Raw genomic sequence first — 27,016 nt, 5'->3', positions numbered from 1 at the left:
TTACTGTTCATTTTTTGTTTATTATCTATTTCACTTGCTTTGGAAATGTAAACATATGTTTCCCATGCCAATAAAGCTCTTCGAATTGAAATAATCATGTGTGAGCAGCAGAATTGTATTGATTGTCCATTACAGATGTACACAGGGAACATGTATAGCCTACAGAAGGTTAAAACACCTCTGGAGAGAAGATCCTATAGATGAGGTTTACATTATAAGGTTTACAGACAGTCCATCTAGAAGGTTCACTAAATCCTATAACAAAGCATATGTACAAATCCAACTGGTACGTACCCCATAATGAGAAAGAGCCCAACATTTACATCATGTGTCTCTGCATAACAAAATATAATGAGTTTAATTACAAGCCTTCAGAAAGTATTCATACCCCTTGACTTATTACACATCAACACATAATACCCCATAATGACAAATTGAAAACATGTTTTTAGAAATGTTAGCACATTTTCAGGCTGTCACACAACAAAATGTGGAATAAGTCAAGGGGTATGAATACTTTCTGAAGGCGCTGTATACAGTTGATTTCATGGTATTCCTCTCACTAGGATGTGCAGCATGTCCACACTTAGGGCGTTTTCACATACCACACCACCACCACCATGCTTCACATACCACACTACCACACCACCACCACCATGCTTGACATACCACACTACCACCACCATGCTTGACATACCACCATGCTTGACATACCACACCACCACCACCATGCTTCACATACCACACTACCACCACCATGCTTCACATACCACACCACCACCACCATGCTTGACCGTTGGGTTGAGGTTCTTACTGTGGAAGGCAGTGTTATACTTTGACTCATCTGTCCATAGAACATTCTTCCATGTGTCTTGATGATCATCCAGGTGCTTTTTGGCAAACTTGAGTCAACTTTTTTGGACGAGATGGGTCCCATTATGTCTGGCGAAAACAAAACACTGCCTTCCACAGTAAGAACCTCATACCAACGGTCAAGCATGGTGGTGGTGGTGTGATGGTTTGGGGATGCTTTGCTGCCTCAGGACCTGGACGACTTGCCTTAATAGAAGGAACCATGAATTCTGCTCTGCATCAGAGAATTCTACAGGAAAATGTCAGACCATCCGTCTTGTGAGCTGAAGCTGAAGCGCAGCTTGATGATCATGCAGCAAGACAATGATCCAAAACACACAATCAAGTCTACATGAAAATTGCTAAAAAGCAACACATTTGAAGTTTTGGAATGGCCTAGTCAAAGTCCAGACCTAATCCCAATTGAGATGTTGTGGCAGGACTTGAAATGAGCAGTTCATGCTTGAAAACCCACAAATGTTGCTGAGTTAAAGCAGTTCTGCATGGACGAGTGGGCCAACATTCCTCAATAGTGACATGAGAGACTGATCAACAACTACAGGAAGCGTTTGGTTGGAGTCATTGCAGCTAAAGGTGGCACAATCAGTTATTGAGTTTAAGGGGGCAATTACTTTTTCACACAGGGAAATTGTGTGTTGCGTGACTTTGTTAATAAAAAAAATAAAAAAAGTATATATATATATTTTTGGTGTTATTTGTAAACTCAGGTTCCCTTGATCTAATATTAGGTTTTGGTTGAAGATCTGATAACATTCAGTATCAAAAATATAGTACATGTACGTATCGTCAAGTGAACATATATTTACAGTCAGCATAGATAGGGCCTGAGATCCTAGTGAATATATATTTATAGTAAGGATAGATAGGGCCTGAGATCCTAGTGAATATATATTTACAGTAAGGATAGATAGGGCCTGAGATCCTAGTGAATATATATTTACAGTAAGGATAGGGCCTGAGATCCTAGTGAATATATATTTACAGTAAGGATAGATAGGGCCTGAGATCCTAGTGAATATATATTTACAGTAAGGATAGGGCCTGAGATCCTAGTGAATATATATTTACAGTAAGGATAGATAGGGCCTGAGATCCTAGTGAATATATATTTACAGTAAGGATAGGGCCTGAGATCCTAGTGAATATATATTTACAGTAAGGATAGGGCCTGAGATCCTAGTGAATATATATTTACAGTAAGGATAGGGCCTGAGATCCTAGTGAATATATATTTACAGTAAGGATAGATAGGGCCTGAGATCCTAGTGAATATATATTTACAGTAAGGATAGGGCCTGAGATCCTAGTGAATATATATTTACAGTAAGGATAGATAGGGCCTGAGATCCTAGTGAATATATATTTACAGTAAGGATAGGGCCTGAGATCCTAGTGAATATATATTTACAGTAAGGATAGATAGGGCCTGAGATCCTAGTGAATATATATTTACAGTAAGGATAGGGCCTGAGATCAGAATGAAGGACTTGAGATCATAGTGAACGTGTTCTTTAAGAGTACACAATATACACTAGTATGGGCAGGTTTCCTGGACACAGATTAATCATAGTCCTATAGTTCAGGTTAATCATATTCCTATAGTTCAGGTTAATCTGTGTCCTATAGTTCAGATTAATCATAGTCCTATAGTTCAGATTAATCATATTCCTATAGTTCAGGTTAATCTGTGTCCTATAGTTCAGATGAATCATAGTCCTATAGTTCAGATTAATCATAGTCCTATAGTTCAGGTTAATCATAGTCCTATAGTTCAGGTTAATCATAGTCCTATAGTTCAGATTAATCATAGTCCTATAGTTCAGGTTAATCATAGTCCTATAGTTCAGGTTAATCATAGTCCTATAGTTCAGATTAATCATAGTCCTATAGTTCAGGTTAATCATATTCCTATAGTTCAGGTTAATCATAGTCCTATAGTTCAGGTTAATCATAGTCCTATAGTTCAGATTAATCATAGTCCTATAGTTCAGATTAATCATAGTCCTATAGTTCAGATTAATCATAGTCCTATAGTTCAGGTTAATCATAGTCCTATAGTTCAGGTTAATCATAGTCCTATAGTTCAGGTTAATCATAGTCCTATAGTTCAGGTTAATCTGTGTCCGGGAAAACGGGCCTGTAAGTATATGGTCTACTAATAACAATCTGTGTTGCTGTAAGTCATCATGACAGGGAAAGGTACCTCAACTTGGATAGAGACATACTATATCATGCTACTAATGACTCATTGATTTAGACCAGGGGGTAGGAGACCCTGGTACCGCAGGATATTGTTCCAACTAGGCACCACACCTGACCAACTGAGCTAATGGATCAGGTACAGCCTAAATTCAACACACCTGGTCTTCATGCTGCACTCCATGACCAGGTTTGCCAGCCCCTGATTTAGACTGTCGATCAAAGTCCTGGATAAGCGCTGCTATTGGTCACCTATAAATAATTCATTTTGGCACCTTCACTACTATCAACACAATAAATAAAGCATAATAATATCTTAAAATCTTGAACCACAATCTTCCCTTCTTTTCACAGCAATTCAGCTCTTTCGCAATTCATCTTTCTTTGACATCCTCTCTTCTCACCTCCTTCTCAAATCTCACAAGAAAATCAGAGGAGAGCGACTCTTCCAATAAGGAGGCAAGGAGAAGGAACGCAAGGAATCACGGAAAGACAAATTGAGAGACAACCTCCTTCTTTCCTAAACCCTTATTTCTTCATCCTCCAGGCCACGAACAGGGCTGAGACGCCCAGGGCAGCAGTCCACAGGAGGAAGTAGCCCCCTCCCCGTCTGGCTCCCTCCTCCTCCTGTTTCTGCTTCAGTTCAGGGACAGCGCTAGCCATCATGGCCTTGAGCATGACCTCTGCCTCCACAGCCTCCGGGAGATGACAGTTATCAGTGGAGGAGCCGTTGACGACGGTGACAGAAGGAGAAATGGCTGGAGGAGGAGGAGGATCAAGCTGTTTGGTTGAGGGGCTGGTGTCTTGGTCGTTAACAATCATAATCAGACCCTGAGATTCTTCAGACTTACTGACTGCTTTCCCCAGACCGTCCTCAGTTTGGCCGTCCTGATTTGGACCAGACGACAGGTCAAGGTCTGTGGAGCCAGAGAGAGGTGTGATCTGGGATTGGCTGTTGTGGTTCTGAACTGGTGGGGGAGTTTCAGACACACACATATCATTATTACCCAGCATTCTTGGCGTTTGGCCTTCCTGATTCTGGGGGGACGGGTCCTCCTCGGACACGTGGTCTACATTACCCAGCATGCTCGGGGAGTCTGGCTGTCGTTGTTCTGGATGGACGCGTCCTCAGACACATGAACTACATTGACCAGCACCTCCTGGTCCCCCAGGGAGCTCAGACAGGGGGAATGGTACGTGTTCTCCTCAGGCTCGTTGTGGGACAGGGGTTCCTCTAGCTCCTCGGGGACTCCGTTCTCCTGACACGGCAGAGGCCTTGCACCTGGAACACTAGACAAGGGCTCTGGGGCGGGTTCTGGGACCACATCAGGACTGGTCACAGGCGTGGTAGAAGCAGTTACAGCAGCAAGCTCAGGTTCTGGGCCAGACACTGACCCGCTATCCATCTGCAGACGCCATGAGCCCCCTGAATATGGCTGGTTCTCACTGAGGAGGACTTCAGGCTTGCTGAGCTCCCAGTTCTCCTCACCCATGGAGGGGCAGACCTGCCCGGGGGTGGTATCCACCGGGGCCGGGGCCGTGGCCGGGCGGCTCTGGTCATCTTCAGTCACCTGGAGGAGAAGTCGCTTTTAGTTCATGCTTCTCATCACTGACATTTCAGAAATGTAGATGTGATCAACAGATTTCATTTCATTAGCAAGATAAATTCAGTTTAACTCTATCTAGTCAGCAAACATGTAACATCTCACATGAAATACTATTTACCTGAGTTGCAGTTGGATCAGAGTCCTCTACTGGCTTCTGGTGGAAGGTGGTCACTTTAGCTGTTGGTGGGGTGGTGTCCTGAACCGGACGTCTCTCAGGGGCCTGGACCAAGGCGGGGGCAGCAGCGGTGGGGGTGTATTCAGTTTGGGACAGGGCTGGGTTTAGGTCTGACACAGGCAAGGTGAGAGCGGTTTCAGACTGGACTATATGAGATGGGTTATCCTCCAGAGATCCAGTTTCTACAGGACCAGGCTGGGATGAGGCAGCGTTATCAGAGTGAGAGACCGGAGGCTCTGGTTCAGAGACCACTGTGGGCTCCTCCTCCGCTGAGACAGGGGAAGGTGCTGCCTGGGGGGCTGAGACAGGGGAAGGTGCTGCCTGGGGGGCTGAGACAGGGGAAGGTGCTGCCTGGGGGGCTGAGACAGGGGAAGGTGCTGCCTGGGGGGCTGAGACAGGGGAAGGTGCTGCCTGGGGGGCTGAGACAGGGCTCACTACTGCTTCGGGAGCCTGTGAGGCTGGCTCTGGGGAGGTGCCAGCGATGGGAGCCTCAGCAACTGAGCTTGTGGGGGCTACTGGCTGGGCACCGTCCTCCGGACGGGCAGCAATCTCAGGGCCGGGTGACTCTGGAGGTGGTGCTGGCCGAGCTGGGAGAACCAGAGAAGATGTAGGGTCATCAGAGCTCTCTGAGATGGGCAGAGACGGGCTGGTAGGAGGAGCTGGATGGACATGGGCCCTGACTACAGTGGTGGCAGCAGGAGAAGGATCTGGGGAACCAAGAGCAGACTTTAAAAAGGAAATGAGTTGATGCATTTAAGAATAAAGGCACATCCCTAACATCCCTAACATCCCCAACATCCCCAACAGATTTACCCTCCATGTTCTGTTTTAGATTGATTGTAAAAGGTGAACCAGGTGGAAAATACATTGTCCTTGGATGAATAAAGTAGTCCAGCCATATACAGCATTCAATCAATCAAATGCATTTCATAAAGCTCTTTTTACATCAGCAGATGTCACTAAGTGCTATACAGAAACCCAGCCTAAAACCCCAAAACAGCAAGCAATGCAGATGTAGAAGCACGGTGGCTAGGAAAAACTCCCTAGAAAGGCAGGAACCTAGGAAGAAACCTAGAGAGGAACCAAGCTCCGAAGGGGTTGAACAATACCAACAAAAATAACTACTTTTCCCCTCTTGTCATATACACAATATTGAACTGAGTCACAAACAAAGGTCCTATTGTCCAATGAGGTTCCACTGTAAAGTCTGTTTTTAAACTTTAAATAAAGTTTGATTTGATTTGATGGTGACGTACTGTTCTGGTTGTGCCTGTTCCACTCTGCCCTCAGTTCATCAGCCAGGTCCTGATGCTCCAACGCCTCCAGGGCTGATATCAACTCTTCTGGCCAGTTCATTCTCTTCTGCACATAGTCCAGCAGGAGTTGCATCGCAACTCCGTTACTAATAAAGTCCTTCTTGGCCTGGATTTCCTCCTAAGAATATGATGAATGAGAATATTGTACTTTGTTACAAAATACAGCACTGAAGCAGAGAACATTAAAATATTCATTAAAAATAATTGGGGAATCATCCAAAGTGATACACTACTAAGCCAAGTCTTCCCAGAGCCACCAGTCATGAGCTTTAAGAGATGTCCAACCCTAAATGACAAATGAGTCCACAGTTATCTTCCTGGTGACTCTCAAAACCCTTGGCTAGACCACAAACCCAAGGGCTCTTTTAAACGCAACCAGAGCAACCGTTGCAGAAATATTGCACTGAAAAAGTTTTTTGTTGACACAGCTTCTAAAAATGGAGTATCAAGTCAAGCATTTAATTAACTGCAAAACCACTCATGTCATCTACAGATTGGAATGTCCACAGTGCAAGGTGTTCTACATTGGACGGACAAAGACAGGCCTTCAAGACCGCTTAGCGGAACACAAGTACCCCATTCGGGTAGGCAAAGAAGACTACCCCATAGCAAGGCACTACACCATGGCAACCCTGCCAAAACACTACAAGTCATTACACCATGGCAACCCTGCCAAGACACTACAAGTCATTACACCATGGCAACCCTGCCAAGACACTACAAGTCATTACACCATGGCAACCCTGCCAAAGCACTACAAGTCATTACACCATGGCAACCCTGCCAAAGCACTACAAGTCATTACACCATGGCAACCCTGCCAAGACACTACAAGTCATTACACCATGGCAACCCTGCCAAGACACTACAAGTCATTACACCATGGCAACCCTGCCAAAACACTACAAGTCATTACACCATGGCGACCCTGCCAAGGCACTACAAGTCATTACACCATGGCAACCCTGCCAAGACACCACAAGTCATTACACCATGGCAACCCTGCCAAGACACTACAAGTCATTACACCATGGCAACCCTGCCAAGACACCACAAGTCATTACACCATGGCAACCCTGCCAAGACACCACAAGGCATTACACCATGGCAACCCTGCCAAGGCACTACAAGTCCTTACACCATGGCAACCCTGCCAAGACACTACAAGTCATTACACCATGGCAACCCTGCCAAGACACCACAAGTCATTACACCATGGCAACCCTGCCAAGACACTACAAGTCATTACACCATGGCAACCCTGCCAAAGCACTACAAGTCCTTACACCATGGCAACCCTGCCAAGACACCACAAGTCATTACACCATGGCAACCCTGCCAAAGCACTACAAGTCATTACACCATGGCAACCCTGCCAAGACACTACAAGTCATTACACCATGGCAACCCTGCCAAAGCACTACAAGTCATTACACCATGGCAACCCTGCCAAAGCACTACAAGTCATTACACCATGGCAACCCTGCCAAGACACCACAAGTCATTACACCATGGCAACCCTGCCAAAGCACTACAAGTCATTACACCATGGCAACCCTGCCAAGACACTACAAGTCATTACACCATGGCAACCCTGCCAAAGCACTACAAGTCATTACACCATGGCAACCCTGCCAAAGCACTACAAGTCATTACACCATGGCAACCCTGCCAAAGCACTACAAGTCATTACACCATGGCAACCCTGCCAAAGCACTACAAGTCATTACACCATGGCAACCCTGCCAAGACACTACAAGTCATTACACCATGGCAACCCTGCCAAGACACTACAAGTCATTACACCATGGCAACCCTGCCAAGACACTACAAGTCATTACACCATGGCAACCCTGCCAAGACACTACAAGTCATTACACCATGGCAACCCTGCCAAGACACTACAAGTCATTACACCATGGCAACCCTGCCAAGACACTACAAGTCATTACACCATGGCAACCCTGCCAAGACACTACAAGTCATTACACCATGGCAACCCTGCCAAGACACTACAAGTCATTACACCATGGCAACCCTGCCAAAACACTACAAGTCATTACACCATGGCAACCCTGCCAAAGCACTACAAGTCATTACACCATGGCAACCCTGCCAAAGCACTACAAGTCATTACACCATGGCAACCCTGCCAAGACACTACAAGTCATTACACCATGGCAACCCTGCCAAGACACTACAAGTCATTACACCATGGCAACCCTGCCAAGACACTACAAGTCATTACACCATGGCAACCCTGCCAAAGCACTACAAGTCATTACACCATGGCAACCCTGCCAAGACACTACAAGTCATTACACCATGGCAACCCTGCCAAGACACTACAAGTCATTACACCATGGCAACCCTGCCAAGACACTACAAGTCATTACACCATGGCAACCCTGCCAAAGCACTACAAGTCATTACACCATGGCAACCCTGCCAAGACACTACAAGTCATTACACCATGGCAACCCTGCCAAGACACCACAAGTCATTACACCATGGCAACCCTGCCAAAGCACTACAAGTCATTACACCATGGCAACCCTGCCAAGACACCACAAGTCATTACACCATGGCAACCCTGCCAAGACACCACAAGTCATTACACCATGGCAACCCTGCCAAAGCACTACAAGTCATTACACCATGGCAACCCTGCCAAAGCACTACAAGTCATTACACCATGGCAACCCTGCCAAGACACCACAAGTCATTACACCATGGCAACCCTGCCAAGACACCACAAGTCATTACACCATGGCAACCCTGCCAAAGCACTACAAGTCATTACACCATGGCAACCCTGCCAAAGCACTACAAGTCATTACACCATGGCAACCCTGCCAAGACACTACAAGTCATTACACCATGGCAACCCTGCCAAGACACTACAAGTCATTACACCATGGCAACCCTGCCAAGACACTACAAGTCATTACACCATGGCAACCCTGCCAAGACACCACAAGTCATTACACCATGGCAACCCTGCCAAAGCACTACAAGTCATTACACCATGGCAACCCTGCCAAAGCACTACAAGTCATTACACCATGGCAACCCTGCCAAGACACCACAAGTCATTACACCATGGCAACCCTGCCAAGACACCACAAGTCATTACACCATGGCAACCCTGCCAAAGCACTACAAGTCATTACACCATGGCAACCCTGCCAAAGCACTACAAGTCATTACACCATGGCAACCCTGCCAAGACACTACAAGTCATTACACCATGGCAACCCTGCCAAGACACTACAAGTCATTACACCATGGCAACCCTGCCAAGACACTACAAGTCATTACACCATGGCAACCCTGCCAAGACACCACAAGTCATTACACCATGGCAACCCTGCCAAAGCACTACAAGTCATTACACCATGGCAACCCTGCCAAAGCACTACAAGTCATTACACCATGGCAACCCTGCCAAGACACCACAAGTCATTACACCATGGCGACCCTGCCAAGGCACTACAAGTCCTTACACCATGGCAACCCTGCCAAGACACTACAAGTCATTACACCATGGCGACCCTGCCAAGGCACTACAAGTCATTACACCATGGCGACCCTGCCAAGGCACTACAAGTCCTTACACCATGGCGACCCTGCCAAGGCACTACAAGTCCTTACACCATGGCGACCCTGCCTCCCTATAAGCTAAGGGTATTGATCATGTTCCGGCCTCAGTTAGAAAAGGGGACCGTCTTCAACAGCTAAACCAAAGGGAACGTTTTGGGATTTACAAACTACAGGCCACTAACCCTAACCCTAACCCTGGTTTAAATGAAGATATGGATTTCCCACCTTTCCTGTAGGGTGGTGAGAGGTGCCTTTGCTGGTATCTAGTGGATGTTTTCCTCTTTTTGCTCTGTTGCCCTCAGCTATGTTTGGATTGTTTTGGTCCATATTTGCTGTGATCTAGTGTCCTATAGAATGGATGGCTCTCCTGTTCATAACACCTGGTCCATGTTTGCTGTGATCTAGTGTCCTATATTCGTTTGTTAAGTCTAATGACACTGCTGGTCCTGCTCACACTGCCCTACCCTATGCTTTGACTTCTTTCTCCCCTCTCTCTCCAGATAAAATCCTGCGACTTGTGACTGCAGGCCGCCCAACAACCTGCCCGCTTGACCCCATCCCCTCCTCCCTTCTCCAGACCATCTCCGGTGACCTTCTCCCCTACCTCACCTCGCTGATCAACTCATCCTTGACCGCTGGCCATGTCCCTTCCGTCTTCAAGAGAGCGAGAGTTGCTCCCCTTCTCAAAAAACCAACACTCGACCCCACTGATGTCAACAACTACAGACCAGTATCCCTTCTTTCTTTTCTTTCCAAAACTATTGAGCGTGCCGTCTTTAGCCAACTCTCTTGCTATCTCTCTCAGAATGACCTTCTTGATCCAAACCAATCAGGTTTCAGGACTGGTCATTCAACTGAGACTGCTCTTCTCTGTGTCACGGAGACTCTCCGCACTGCTAAAGCTAACTCTCTCTCCTCTGCTCTTGTCCTTCTAGACCTGTCTGCTGCCTTTGATACTGTGAACCATCAGATCCTCCTCTCCACCCTCTCCGAGCTGGGCATCTCCGGCGCGGCTCACTCCTGGATTGCGTCCTACCTGACCGGTCGCTCCTACCAAGTGGCGTGGCGAGAAGCTGTCTCCGCACCACGTGCTCTCACCACTGGTGTCCCCCAGGGCTCAGTTCTAGGCCCTCTCCTTTTCTCCCTATACACCAAGTCACTTGGCTCTGTCATATCCTCACATGGCCTTTCCTATCATTGCTACGCTGACGATACACAACTAATCTTCTCCTTTCCCCCTTCTGATAACCAGGTGGCGAATCGCATCTCTGCATGTCTGGCAGACATATCAGTATGGATGACGGATCACCACCTCAAGCTGAACCCTGGCAAGACGGAGCTGCTCTTCCTCCCGGGGAAGGACTGCCCGTTCCATGATCTCGCCATCACGGTTGACAACTCCGCTGTGTCCTCCTCCCAGAGTGCAAAGAGCCTAGGCGTGACCCTGGACAACACCCTGTCGTTCTCCGCCAACATCAAGGCGGTGACCCGCTCCTGCAGGTTCATGCTCTACAACATTCGGAGAGTACGACCCTGCCTTACACAGGAAGCGGCACAGGTCCTAATCCAGGCACTTGTCATCTCCCGTCTGGACTACTGCAACTCGCTGTTGGCTGGCCTCCCTGCCTGTGCCATTAAACCCCTACAACTCATCCAGAATGCCGCAGCCCGTCTGGTGTTCAACCTTCCCAAGTTCTCTCACGTCACCCCCCTCCTCCGCACACTCCACTGGCTTCCAGTTGAAGCTCGCATCCGCTACAAGACCATGGTGCTTGCCTATGGAGCAGTGAGGGGAACGGCACCTCTGTACCTTCAGGCTCTGATCAGTCCCTACACCCAAACGAGGGCATTGCGTTCATCCACCTCTGGCCTGCTGGCTCCCCTTCCTCTGCGGAAGCATAGCTCCCGCTCAGCCCAGTCAAAACTGTTCGCTGCTCTGGCACCCCAATGGTGGAACAAGCTCCCTCACGACGCCAGGACAGCGGAGTCACTCACCACCTTCCGGAGACATTTGAAACCCCACCTCTTTAAGGAATACCTGGGATAGGATAAAGTGTTCCTTCTAACCCCCCCCCCAAATTGTAAAGTGGTTATCCCACTGGCTATAGGGTGAACGCACCAATTTGCGAGTCGCTCTGGCTAAGAGCGTCTGCTAAATGACGTTAATGTGCCCTTGAGCAAGGCACTTAACCCTAATTGCTCCTGTAAGTCGCTCTGGATAAGAGCGTCTGCTAAATGACTAAAATGTAAATGTAAATGTCTATAGAATGGATGGCTCTCCTGTTCATAACACCTGGTCCATGTTTGCTGTGATCTAGTGTCCTATAGAATGGATGGCTCTCCTGTTCATAACACCTGGTCCATGTTTGCTGTGATCTAGTGTCCTATAGAATGGATGGCTCTCCTGTTCATAACACCTGGTCCATGTTTGCTGTGATCTAGTGTCCTATAGAATGGATGGCTCTCCTGTTCATAACACCTGGTCCATGTTTGCTGTGATCTAGTGTCCTATAGAATGGATGGCTCTCCTGTTCATAACACCTGGTCCATGTTTGCTGTGATCTAGTGTCCTATAGAATGGATGGCTCTCCTGTTCATAACACCTGGTCCATGTTTGCTGTGATCTAGTGTCCTATAGAATGGATGGCTCTCCTGTTCATAACACCTGGTCCATGTTTGCTGTGATCTAGTGTCCTATAGAATGGATGGCTCTCCTGTTCTTAACACTTTGCCATGTTCAAGAGTAGAACTACCTTTCTGGGTACTTTCCCCTTTTTAATGGATATAGTATTGCTTACTAGGTGTTGTCCAATGAATTCTGTACCCACTCCCTCTTCTAAAGAGGTAATTGTATTATCAAGTGTTTTTAAAACGTTGTTTCCATTGAACATGCAAATAAAGGCATTTTAATGAATTATATGAAGAAGCCTTGATCCTCCTTTCTTTATGAATGAGAATATTTGTTTAAAACACATTTGCAACTGTTGGACTAATGATTACACCCTAGATCAGCTAGATGCAGGCCAGAGTGTGCAAGGCATTATTGATTACTCAAATTTCTCTCGACCTGTGCACCTACGTTGTAAACTTTCATTCATAGGCTAGGTTGTAGCAACCTCATGATGGGTATAGGGAACATTAGAGTATCACGTATTATCCTAAACCTATCGATGTTACATTGAACTGGGTGAATGGAATATGAATGACAGTCATCCAATATGCTGTAATAGAAATAAGGCCATGCTCATGAAAATTAAAAGGTGTCCTACCTCATCTTAAACTGTATCGACCGCCACTGGCCCATACCATAACCCCACCACCACCACCATGGGGCACTCTGTTCACAACGTTGACGCCAGACCATGGGGCACTCTGTCCACAACGTTGACGCCAGACCATGGGGCACACTGTTCACAACGTTGACGCCAGCAAATCGCTCGCCCACACAACGCCATACACATGGTCTGCAGTTGTGAGGGTGGTTGGATGTACTGCCAAATTCTCTAAAGCTTACGGTAGAGAAATGAACATTCAATTCTCTGCCAACAGCTCTGGTGGACATTCCTGCAGCCAGAATGCCAATTGCACGCTCCCTCAAAACTTGAGACATCTGTGGCATTGTGTTGTGTGACAAAATTGCACATTTTACAGTGGCCTTTTATTGTCCCCAGCACAAGGTGCACCTGTGTAATGATTATCTTGGCAAAGGAGAAATGCTCACTAACAGGGATGTAAACACATTTGTGCAGAACATTTGAGAGAAATAACCTTTTTGTGCGTATGGAACATTTCTGGGATCTTTTATGTCAGCTCATGAAACCTGGGACCAAAACTTTACATGTTGCGTTTATATCTTTGTTCAGTGTATGAGCAAACTGTTTCGACTGGGAAGCATACGGTAAGTTTCGGGCCCCTCTAATTCAACTCTGGACCTCGAAGCCAGTTCCACTGCGTATTTTCAATGTTCCTCCTCTAATCAGGGACTGATTTAGACCTGGGACACCAGGTGGGAGCAATTACTCATCAGGTAGAACAGAAAACCAGCAGGCTCCGGACCTCGTAGGGTCAGAGTTGAAGACCCCTGCTTTAGGCGATCCCCCCACCAAAACACTCACGTACAACCAGACATTGATTGATTGGAGACAGCTTGTGTCAATTAAAGAACATTTCCTATAATTTTCGACCTGCAGCAAACCTAGTGGATAATGCTGGATATAGCGGTCAAGGAAAATCCCCACAAAAAACAACTGGCCCTAATCATGACATCCAAAACATCTGGCCCTAATCATGACATCCAAAACAACTGGCCCTAATCATGACATCCAAAACATCTGGCCCTAATCATGACATCCAAAACAACTGGCCCTAATCATGACATCCAAAACATCTGGCCCTAATCATGACATCCAAAACAACTGGCCCTAATCATGACATCCAAAACATCTGGCCCTAATCATGACATCCAAAACATCTGGCCCTAATCATGACATCCAAAACATCTGGCCCTAATCATGACATCCAAAACATCTGGCCCTAATCATGACATCCAAAACATCTGGCCCTAATCATGACATCCAAAACATCTGGCCCTAATCATGACATCCAAAACATCTGGCCCTAATCATGACATCCAAAACAACTGTCCCTAATCATGACATCCAAAACAACTGTCCCTAATCATGACATCCAAAACATCTGGCCCTAATCATGACATCCAAAACATCTGGCCCTAATCATGACATCCAAAACATCTGGCCCTAATCATGACATCCAAAACAACTGGCCCTAATCATGACATCCAAAACAACTGTCCCTAATCATGACATCCAAAACATCTGGCCCTAATCATGACATCCAAAACATCTGGCCCTAATCATGACATCCAAAACATCTGGCCCTAATCATGACATCCAAAACAACTGGCCCTAATCATGACATCCAAAACAACTGGCCCTAATCATGACATCCAAAACATCTGGCCCTAATCATGACATCCAAAACAACTGGCCCTAATCATGACATCCAAAACAACTGGCCCTAATCATGACATCCAAAACATCTGGCCCTAATCATGACATCCAAAACATCTGGCCCTAATCATGACATCCAAAACATCTGGCCCTAATCATGACATCCAAAACATCTGGCCCTAATCATGACATCCAAAACAACTGGCCCTAATCATGACATCCAAAACAACTGGCCCTAATCATGACATCCAAAACAACTGGCCCTAATCATGACATCCAAAACATCTGGCCCTAATCATGACATCCAAAACAACTGGCCCTAATCATGACATCCAAAACAACTGGCCCTAATCATGACATCCAAAACATCTGGCCCTAATCATGACATCCAAAACATCTGGCCCTAATCATGACATCCAAAACATCTGGCCCTAATCATGACATCCAAAACATCTGGCCCTAATCATGACATCCAAAACATCTGGCCCTAATCATGACATCCAAAACAACTGGCCTTAATCATGACATCCAAAACAACTGGCCCTAATCATGACATCCAAAACATCTGGCCCTAATCATGACATCCAAAACATCTGGCCCTAATCATGACATCCAAAACAACTGGCCCTAATCATGACATCCAAAACATCTGGCCCTAATCATGACATCCAAAACAACTGGCCCTAATCATGACATCCAAAACATCTGGCCCTAATCATGACATCCAAAACAACTGGCCCTAATCATGACATCCAAAACATCTGGCCCTAATCATGACATCCAAAACAACTGGCCCTAATCATGACATCCAAAACATCTGGCCCTAATCATGACATCCAAAACAACTGGCCCTAATCATGACATCCAAAACAACTGGCCTTAATCATGACATCCAAAACAACTGGCCCTAATCATGACATCCAAAACATCTGGCCCTAATCATGACATCCAAAACATCTGGCCCTAATCATGACATCCAAAACATCTGGCCCTAATCATGACAACCAAAACAACTGGCCCTAATCATGACATCCAAAACAACTGGCCCTAATCATGACATCCAAAACAACTGGCCCTAATCATGACATCCAAAACAACTGGCCTTAATCATGACATCCAAAACATCTGGCCCTAATCATGACATCCAAAACAACTGGCCCTAATCATGACATCCAAAACAACTGGCCCTAATCATGACATCCAAAACAACTGGCCCTAATCATGACATCCAAAACAACTGGCCTTAATCATGACATCCAAAACATCTGGCCCTAATCATGACATCCAAAACAACTGGCCCTAATCATGACATCCAAAACAACTGGCCCTAATCATGACATCCAAAACAACTGGCCCTAATCATGACATCCAAAACAACTGGCCCTAATCATGACATCCAAAACATCTGGCCCTAATCATGACATCCAAAACAACTGGCCCTAATCATGACATCCAAAACAACTGGCCCTAATCATGACAAGGGATAAGGATAAGGTTACGGTTTAGGGTAGGGTCGTCCCAAGGATCCCACTTAGCATCCACCTTGAAGAAACATAATCCCACAGAATAAGCCAATGACCAACATCCAAACAGCTACCCACCCTGTCAGATGGTGTAAGGCAGGGGAGGTTGGGCATGAGGTCTGTGGCTTTCACTCTCCTCACGTACACCATCATTCTGCTGCGCAGGTGCAAAGACAGTTTATCACGTGCAAACGACATCTCTATGCTGTTGAGAGAGTTGGAGAGAGCAGAGAGTAGGAGAGAGCAGAGAGTTGGAGAGAGCAGAGAGTAGGAGAGAGCAGAGAGTTGGAGAGAGCAGAGAGTAGGAGAGAGCAGAGAGTAGGAGAGAGCAGAGAGTTGGAGAGAGCAGAGAGTAGGAGAGAGCAGAGAGTTGGAGAGAGCAGAGAGCAGAGAGTAGGAGAGAGCAGAGTTGGAGAGCAGAGAGTTGGAGAGAGCAGAGAGTTGGAGAGAGCAGAGAGTAGGAGAGAGCAGAGAGTTGGAGAGAGCAGAGAGCAGAGAGTAGGAGAGAGCAGAGAGTTGGAGAGAGCAGAGAGTTGGAGAGAGCAGAGAGTTGGAGAGAGCAGAGAGTTGGAGAGAGCAGAGAGTTGGAGAGAGCAGAGAGTTGGAGAGAGCAGAGAGAGCAGAGAGCAGAGAGTTGGAGAGAGCAGAGAGTTGGAGAGAGCAGAGAGTTGGAGAGAGCAGAGAGTTGGAGAGAGCAGAGAGAGCAGAGAGCAGAGAGTTGGAGAGAGCAGAGAGTTGGAGAGAGCAGAGAGTTGGAGAGAGCAGAGAGTTGGAGAGAGCAGAGAGAGCAGAGAGCAGAGAGTTGGAGAGAGCAGAGAGTTGGAGAGAGCAGAGAGAGCAGAGAGCAGAGAGTTGGAGAGAGCAGAGAGAGCAGAGAGCAGAGAGTTGGAGAGAGCAGAGAGTTGGAGAGAGCAGAGAGAGCAGAGAGCAGAGAGTTGGAGAGAGCAGAGAGTAGGAGAGAGCAGAGAGTAGGAGAGAGCAGAGAGTTGGAGAGAGCAGAAGAGAGCAGAGAAGAAATGTACATTTTTATTTAAATTAGATTTGACCATTTAAAAACACAATTCAACCACAAATGTGGATACAATGAATTTAAAAGCGTTGAGGATAACACTTAAGCAACTTATTCCCCATTGTGGTCCTCTCGGTCTAAAGGTACTGACCCAGCACTATGACCCAGCACTATGACCCAGCACTATGACCCAGCACTATGACCCAGCACTATGAAGGATGTGGGTTGCATTGTTAAGCTGAATCCTTACCTGGTCTCTCAGATGGTAAATTCTACTTCAGTATGTACCTCAGACTGATCCAGTTGGTAAAACAACATGAAATGAAAGAGGGAAAAATATAGTAAAATCAGATTATGTAAGAATCATGTTTCATTATCAGTAGGGGTGAAATAACTGCTGAAAATGAAACAGAACACAGGATAACCACTACTGCTCTGTCTGGGGGAATCTCCCACTTCTATTGTTCAGGAAAATGAAAGGGAAAGTAAGTGAATAATGATGCAATGGCCCAAATTTGGTTTCAGTGTCTGAGGGTTTAAGGGGATTTCCTGCTTTTTGAACAGGGGCTAAATGCTGCACACACAGGCCTTGCAGTATTATTCAGTCTCAGTCTAACCTGCCCTAATCTGGGCATTTAGAGAACCGCAGACGCACTAGTCTAACTGTGACCCGTTACACCTAGGCGGCAGGTAGCTGCCAGTAACCGAAAGGTTGCTGGTTCTAATCCCCAAGCCGACTAGATGGAAAATATGTCGATGTGCCCTTGAGCAAGGCACTTAACCATAATTGCTCCTGTAAGTCGCTCTGGATAAGAGCGTCTGCTAAATGACGTAAAATGTACAACATTGAAAAAAGGTTGAAGATCTGTCCCAAGTGGCAGTCTATTCCCTATATAGTGCACTACTTTAGACCAGAGAATGGCCCCCTATTCCCTATATAGTGCACTACTTTAGACCAGAGAATGACACCCTATTCCCATTATAGTGCACTACTTTAGACCAGAGAATGGCACCCTATTCCCTATATAGTGCACTACTTTAGACCAGAGAATGGCACCCTATTCCCTATATAGTGCACTACTTTAGACCAGAGAATGGCACCCTATTCCCTATATAGTGCACTATTTTAGACCAGAGAATGACACCCTATTCCCTATATAGTGCACTACTTTAGACCAGAGAATGGCACCCTATTCCCTATATAGTGCACTACTTTAGACCAGAGAATGGCACCCTATTCCCTATATAGTGCACTACTTTAGACCAGAGAATGGCACCCTTTTCCCTATATAGTGCACTACTTTAGACCAGAGAATGGCACCCTATTCCCTATATAGTGCACTACTTTAGACCAGAGAATGGCACCCTATTCCCTATATAGTGCACTACTTTAGACCAGAGAATGGCACCCTATTCCCTATATAGTGCACTACTTTAGACCAGGGGCCCTCTTCATAAAGCGTCTCAGAGTGCTGATCTAGGTGCTCATTATGATCTAAAAGGAGTCCTGAGCAGCACATTGAGGAGACAAGGGCAATTATGCAGACCTCTGCCAGGTGAATGTCCTCTATTCTAAAACACGTGGTCATCACAACCCTGGATCACCTAGTTACCTGCTCAGGTGTGTAAGGGACATTACTGTTTAGAAGAGCCAAAATACATTATTGATAAGGCCTACAATTTTGTCTGAGTAAATAGTAATTATATGCCAAGTAAGCCTACAAACAGTAGGCTACAATCTTATTGAAGGGTAACAGTCAGAGAGAGAGAGGTAATTAATTAATTGCAGCCTGAATAGTGTAAATGATGTTATATTTTCGATATATCCCAGATTAAATAACATAGATTTGAAGGATAATAATTAGTCCATGTTCACAGTGAGTTCATTGAAAAGATCAAAGGTGGGCCGACAGTTGGTGTATTGGCTATTGTTAGCATTTTGTTAACTGTGGAGCTGAAGAAAAAAAGAAAAAAAAAAGGAAGGAACTACATTTTATAAGTGACGTAAAGACCGAAGTGTCTGAAGATGCGCACTTCAGAAGAGAATATATCTAAAAAAGGAACCTTCTGGGCTAAGTAAAGACTAAATTCAGATCGGCTAAATTTCTCGGGTACAATGTATCATTTAGAGGTAACACTGTATTTAGCAGTACGCATCCTAGTGAGTGACTGCTATGGCGTTCTTTTCCTTATTCAGTTTTCTGACCAAATCCAGGACATACTGTGTCGACAATTGCGCTCCATTCAACGATGGAGAAATGTAGTAACAACGCTGGATATAGTGACCGTCAGAAATACACAATTGTCTTACCTTTCGGTGGCAGTAGTTCCGCATCTGTGGAATACTTCTTCTTCAGTGGGGTTTATCGGCGGTTTGCATCCAACGTTATGGTGCATTACCGCCACCTACTGTATTGGAGTGTGGGCCAGAGACAGGGAGAAACTAAATCCTACCTGCCAGCCCCGTTTCTCTTTAAAAAATATAACAAAAATATTTGAGACTATATCTAATGACGTTCTACTCAATATAGTCTTTAAACTAATTTCCTGTATCCCCTTCTCCCTCATACTGGATATCATCCTCTCTCCTTCCCTCTGATACTGCCCACACTGTACTGCCCACATGCTCCACGATCTCTGTTTCCTGACAATAATCACACTTTCCTGTTGGATGCTTTCCTATCACATTTAAGGTCTTATTCAACTGGCTGTGTCCCACCCTTAATCTAGTAAAAATAGCCTCCTCTCTTCTGTCCCTTCCTGCCGTCCTCCCCGACTTTCCTCTGTACTTGAAATAAATGCCTTCCCTTATTATCTCTATTCCACTGCTCCTGCCATCTCTGCACCATCACTGTCCATATCAGTCTTTTTGCCTCTGCCTTGCTCATTGAAACTACAACATCAACGTCCCCACTACTAAGTGCTTGTTTAGACAGTACATCAACTGCCTCGTTCCCCTCCACCACCACATGGGCTGTGTCGTAGTAAATATAAAATGTTATAACGTGAAGAGGGGGATTTGTCATGTGTCTGGTATTAACAGTGGGCTGTTGTGTTGGTTGTCGAACAAAGGACAGTAGAAGAGCAGCCATATCTTGTCACCGGATGGCCTAGTCAGGAGTGTAATAACAGGACAACACCCACGCCCAAGGCCACAATCACCAGATGCTCCTCACCCAGTTCCCTGGACACACACAAATATTTCATTTGCACGCACACTCATTCTCATGCCTCACGAGTTCTTTGACACACACAGACATTTCACTGTGGACGCACACTCAAACTCCACTTCCTTCTACTGGTCGGGTGCCAAGGGCAGAGGACTCTGCCGTGCACCAATGGGGCTTCTACTCTGGACAGAGCAGACCCGCCTCCTACGCCTCGGGAACCAATCAAGGGACTAGAAGAAGGACCCCTTCCTTTATGTTACATTGTATAAAATAATGCTGTAACTCTGTTTATCCATCCTTCTCAACTGTCTCCATAAGAGGCAATTGATTGGGTCCATGCATTGGGCCCATGCATGTAGCTTGAGCAGTACCAGCTATCTCTGTTTTAATAAACTGCCTTTTGCTTAAAGCAAATTCCTCTCTGTCTAGCGTCGTTGGTTTTGTACTTCCTCTCCAATTATGTGTTCACCAACAGCTGGAACCCAAGTAAATCTTATCTGTATACCCATCTGTCTAATCCTGCCATGGGTTTGTAGTACCTCATAAAGCAGGTCTTGTCTGCTACGTGAGCTAAAGGACTGGAGACTCATTAACACTGCACATGAATCAGAACAAATAACTACTCTGTCTGGCTTGACTTCCTCCACCCACTGCAAGGCCAACAGTATGGCCACCAGCTCCACCCACTGCAAGGCCAACAGTATGGCCACCAGCTCCACCCACTGCAAGGCCAACAGTATGGCCATCAGCTCCACCCACTGCAAGGCCAACAGTATGGCCATCAGCTCCACCCACTGCAAGGCCAACAGTATGGCCACCAGCTCCACCCACTGCAAGGCCAACAGGATGGCCATCAGCTCCACCCACTGCAAGGCCAACAGGATGGCCATCAGCTCCACCCACTGCAAGGCCAACAGTATGGCCATCAGCTCCGCCCACTGCAAGGCCAACAGTATGGCCATCAGCTCCACCCACTGCAAGGCCAACAGTATGGCCATCAACTCCGCCATATATACAGCCAGACGATCTGTACATCAGAGGAATATCGCACTCCTGTGCGCTGAAGTATCTACCTTCTTCTTCTTCGTCTTTAAGGTTTTATTGGCGGACTACATCCAAAAAAGGTGTATTGTCGCCACCTACTGGGTGGGGTAAAAACTGAGATACTTTAACAAAAAAAGTAAAATAATAATACACATATTATAATAAAAAAAAAGTTTTAAAAAAGTCAATGCACTTGGTCCCTACACAGATTCTGAGGCCTGATCTCTACACAGGTTCTGAGGCCTGATCCCTACACAGATTCTGGGGCCTGATCCCTACACAGATTCTGGGGCCTGATCCCTACACAGGCTCTGGGGCCTGAGAGGGGGAAGCATCTTCAGACAGTATTCCCTGCAATGTTTCAGCCGTGAAATCCTGGAGATCCAAGAACCTTTTAGCCGTTTTTCACAATGATTTCCAGTTTCTTCTATGTTTTGGTAGTTTGTCCTGTACAATCAATCACCTGCACAATAAACGGAACAAAATCAACCTTCTTTACGATGAGTATTTCAGGATCTCTCAACTGACTGACATCCACAGACTGTTGGGCGTCCACTGCCATGGCTTCATCATCTCTACTCACTGCTTCGACAACTTTCACCACCTCTCCATAGGAAACCTTCTCGAACAGCCCTGATCCTTCATCCTAACAGGGCACTCAGAGAACTCAGAGAACGTGATTGAAGTAGCTACCTACAACAGGTTACACCCCTCCCTCTGGTTGGTTGATCCTTCATCCTAACAGGGCACTCAGAGAACTCAGGGAACGTGATTGAAGTAGCTACCTACAACAGGTTACACCCCTCCCTCTGGTTGGTTTAGATCCGCTATCTCTCACTGATCATTGGAGGACAGCGGCAAGCGTGACATTAACAGCAAATAGAAAAGCTTCCCTGCTAAAATGCAAATTAATTACTTAAAAATCATACAATGTGATTTTCTGGATTTTTGTTTTAGATGAAGTGTACCTATGATAAAAATTACAGACCTCTACATGCTTTGTAAGTAGGAAAACCTGCAAAATCGGCAGTGTATCAAATACTTGTTCTCCCCACTGTATGTTGAACTGCCCTACAAATCAAGCTATTGCCAGTCTACAATCACTGACTGCACCCTATTCCCTATGTAGTGCCCTACATTTAACCATGACCCATATAGGGCTCTGGCCAAAAGTAGTGTACTATATCAAATCACACCTGTGCCGAATACAACAGGTGTAGACCTTACTGTGAAATGCTTACTTACGAGCCCTTAACCAACAATGCAGAGTTCTTAAAAAATAAGGAAGAAAAATGTGCTAAATACAGTTTTTTACAATCACTTTGGCACTAATTTCAGAACCTTGACGTCATTTTTCAAAACTCTAGACACAAAACTCACAACCAATGATCAAAATGCACATTTTTCAAAACTCTAACACTTTTTTCAATTGCTTGGATACAATACACATAAAACTAAGATCATTTGTTCATTTAACAAAAATCACCTGTTCAATATGACACAACTTAACATCAAAGTACTACCATTTCAAAAGGCAATTCACACATTACATTTCAGATGAGTGTCTATTCATTTCATTACAATTATCCAACTATCAATTGATACAACTGCTCAAAATGATAAGTAACTGTTGCATTACTCTTAATGCATAGTTATATGGAAACAGACAAACAATATTCCATGTTTAGATCATGAAAGTTTCAAGATAACGAGATTCATGTCACCAATTAGCGTGGAGCATGAACCAATTAGACTACATTATCTATGGATGTAATATTTCATCATAATTCTTTATCAGACACTGTTTCTATGGTCCCATGTACCACCTTTTCAGACTATTTACAGTATTGACAGTACTGCACTGTATGGATGAAGGCCCTTGTAATTGCTTGTTCAATTCTGCCAACTCATTACTGATGATTGAGTTCACATTGTGGAACGAGTATATCAAGAATTGATTGGGATCCACTGGCAACAACATAGCGATATGTACTGTAACATGGAGCCGGCAGGTGATCCAGGTCACAATAGAGGTCAAGCAGTGGTGGGAGGAAGACGAGGAAGACGTGTTGGTCAAAGGAATGGCAGGGGACAAGCACCCCTTCTGAGAGGTGGTCGTGGGCCTCGTTTGAGAGGTGTGGAGGGAACGTGGTAGAGGACAAGGCCACGGACCAAGACAGCGGCAGCAACAGCAAAGAGTGTCCAATGAAATCTGAGCAATAGTTGTAGACCATGTCATAAATCATGGCATGACAATGACTGAGGCGGCTACAATGATACAACCAAACCTCAGAAGGTCAACCTTGGCCTCAATAATCAGAACTTTCCGCAATGAGAACCGGTAAGTCGTCAGCATGCACTAAACATTGTGCTACTCTCAATTGTCAAATGACTGCATACCAATGTGTATCACAGAGTAGGTGATGTGACCAAGTGTCTTCTTACTGTAATGTTCCCTGTAGAATTGAGACTAGGCCAAATAGGAGAGGCAGAGGCAAAATTCTGACTGACCAACAAGAGCAGGCTGTGGTCGATTTGGTTCGGGCCAGAAATGATATTCGCCTTACAGAAATTCGCCAGCATATCTTGGACAATGAAGACATGTTTAACAATGTGGAATCCGTAAGTTTGCCGACTATTGCACGCATGCTGAAAAGGCACCAGGTGTCTTTAAAACAACTATACTGTGTGCCTTTTGAAAGAAATGCAGACAGAGTGAAGCAAATGAGGACTGAGAATGTTCAGGTATGTTCAGTTTCAAGATGGCTGTTGTAATACAATTCCCTAATAATTCTACATTGTACAGTAATCAGTAAATATTTTTCCAAAATGTATTTTTAGAGGGTGATAGAGCTGGATGCTGATGACAACCAGCACAAATTCATATATTTGGATGAGGCAGGCTTTAACCTGGCCAAGACAAGGAGGAGAGGTCGGAATTTCAACCATCCAAGTACCTGGACAACGTGGGGCCAACATTACCATGTGTGCGGTTATATCAGAAGATGGTGTGGTGGGACGCAGACCTCATATTGGGTCATATAATGCAGCTCTCCTTGTAACCTTCCTTGATGAGCTCGATCAGGTCTGTAGAGCTGATGGCGTGACCTATGTCATTGTGTGGGATAATGTCAGGTTCCACCATGCTCATATGGTGCAAGCATGGTTTCAGGCCCATGCACAATTTACCACCCTGGATTTACCCCCATACTCTCCTTTCCTTAACCCGATTGAGGAATTTTTCTCCACATGGAGATGGAAGGTTTATGATAGGCACCCTCATGAACAAGTCACTCTTCTCCAGGCCATGGATGACGCATGCAATGACATCACGGCAGACCAGTGTCAGGCCTGGATTCGCCATGCCCAAAGGTTTTTTCCAAGATGTTTGGCTAATGAAAACATCCATTGTGATGTAGATGAGAACCTGTGGCGAAATCCACAAGACAGAGGATGAAAATGTAGAAGTACAGTAATCACTCCTATGTTTTGCTTTTTACAATAGAAGCAAGCAAGTTTAGGAACACTGCATTTGATGTTTTACAGTACTGTATTGTTTTTCATCAATATATTTCAGATTTTGTTCAATGATTTCACTCTGTCTGTAGTATTCTCTCTACTACTGCAGTACTTTTACAGGGATATATTTACATGTAGTACCATAATGAAACATGTATCACCTATTTTGTACTACAATATTTAATGATTGTACGAACAATGACACAATGAAACTATCGGTTGCTTGTGTGTGGGTGATCTAAATTAACGTTTCATTGGTATTTCACAATAAATGTGTTTTTTGAACCAATGATTGTGCAAGTGCAAGATTTCTTTAAAGATATGAATGCACAATGCAATGTTTTGAACATCGGACAGCCTGTGTTACAAGTAATGACCGTTTTGAGTTTTGTGTCTAGAGTTTTGAAAAATGACGTCAAGGTTCTGAAATTAGTGCCAAAGTGATTGTAAAAAACTGTAAACTAAAGGAAAAATAGTAACACAATAAAATAATGATAACGAGGCTATGTACAGGGGGTACCGGTACCGAGTCAATGTCCGGGGGTAGTGGAGGTAGTTGAGGTAATATGTACACGTAGGTGGTGGTAAAGTGACTATGCATACATAATAAACAGAGATAGCAGCAGCGTGTGTGAAGAGTGTGAAGGAATGTGAATGTGTGTGTGTGTGTGTGTGTGTGTGTGTGTGTGTGTGTGTGTGTTAGCGTGTCACTCTAGTATGTGTGTGTGTGTGTGTGTGTGTGAATGTGTGTGTGTGTGTGTTAGCGTGTCACTCTAGTATGTGTGTGTGTGTGTGTGTGTGTGTGCGTGCGTGCGTGCGTGCGTGTGTGTGAATGTGTGTGTGTGTGTGTTAGCGTGTCACTCTAGTATGTGTGTGTGTGTGTGTGTGTGTGTGTGTGTGTGTGTGTGTGTGCGTGCGTGCGTGCGTGTGTGTGTGTGTGAATGTGTGTGTGTGTGTGTTAGCGTGTCACTCTAGTATGTGTGTGTGTGTGTGTGTGTGTGTGTGTGTGTGTGTGTGTGTGTGTGTGTGTGTGTGTGTTAGCGTGTCACTCTAGTATGTGTGTGTGTGTGTGTGTGTGTGTGTGTGTGCGTGCGTGCGTGTGTGTGTGAATGTGTGTGTGTGTGTGTTAGCGTGTCACTCTAGTATGTGTGTGTGTGTGTGTGTGTGTGTGTGTGGGTAGAGTCCAGTGAGTGTACATGGAGCCTGTGCAAAACATAATAATAGATCATAATAAAATAAGGGGGTCAATGTAAATAGTCCGGGTAGCCATTTGATTTGCTGTTCAGCAGTCTTATGGCTTCGGGGGTAGAAGCTGTTAAGGAGCCTTTTGGTCCCAGACTTGGCACGCCGGTACCGCTTGCCGTGCGGTAGCAGAGAGCACAGTCTATGACTTGGGTGGCTGGAGTCTTTGACAATTTTTAGGGCCTTCCTCTGACACCGCCTGGTATAGTGGTCCGGATGGCAGGGAGCTCGGTCCCAGGGATGTACTGGGGCGAACGCACTACCCTCTGTAATGCCTTGCGGTCAGATGCCGAGCAGTTGCCATACCTAGCGAAGATGCAACCAGTCAGGATGCTCTCGGTGGTGCAGCTGTAGAACTTTTTGAGGATCTGAGGACCCATGCCAAATCTTTTCAGCCTCCTGAGGGGGAATAGGAATTGTCGTGCCCTCATCACGACTGTGTTGGTGTGTTTGGACCATGATAGGTCCTTACTGATGTGGACAAAGCTCTCGACCTTCTCCACTTCTCCATCACCGTGCTCTGCCCTCCTTTTGCTGTAGTCGATCAGCTCCCTTTTCTTGCTGACGTTGAAGAAGAGGTTGTTGTCCTGGCTCCACACTGCCAGGCCCAGGTTTCTGACCTCCTGGTCATCGGTGATCAGGCCTATCACCATTGTGTCGTCAGCAAACTTAATGATGGAGTTGGAGTTGTACGTGGCCACACAGTAGTGGGTGAACAGGGCGTACAGTAGGGGACTAAGCACGCACCCCTGTGGGGCCCCTGTGT

The 27,016-nt window shown here is 45.6% G+C and overlaps 1 protein-coding gene across 1 annotated transcript; it reads right to left on the bottom strand.

The window, feature by feature from the left end:
* Positions 1-516: 516 nt before the first annotated feature.
* On the bottom strand, positions 517-17,588 carry LOC311123287 (uncharacterized protein). The gene is made up of 5 exons (XM_084197548.1): positions 17,526-17,588; positions 16,345-16,471; positions 6,111-6,288; positions 4,798-5,561; positions 517-4,643 (listed from the first exon to the last, which is right to left on the bottom strand). The coding sequence occupies exons 2-5, from the start codon at positions 16,462-16,464 to the stop codon at positions 4,143-4,145; spliced, it is 1,563 nt and encodes a 520-aa protein (XP_084053674.1). The 5' UTR covers positions 16,465-16,471; positions 17,526-17,588; the 3' UTR covers positions 517-4,142.
* Between the last annotated feature and the right edge of the window lie 9,428 nt (positions 17,589-27,016).

The sequence above is a fragment of the Coregonus lavaretus genome, assembly GCF_964263955.1.
Source record: "Coregonus lavaretus genome assembly, contig: HAP1_SCAFFOLD_482, whole genome shotgun sequence".
NCBI lineage: Eukaryota > Metazoa > Chordata > Actinopteri > Salmoniformes > Salmonidae > Coregonus > Coregonus lavaretus.
This window is presented reverse-complemented; position numbering and strand designations above follow the sequence as displayed.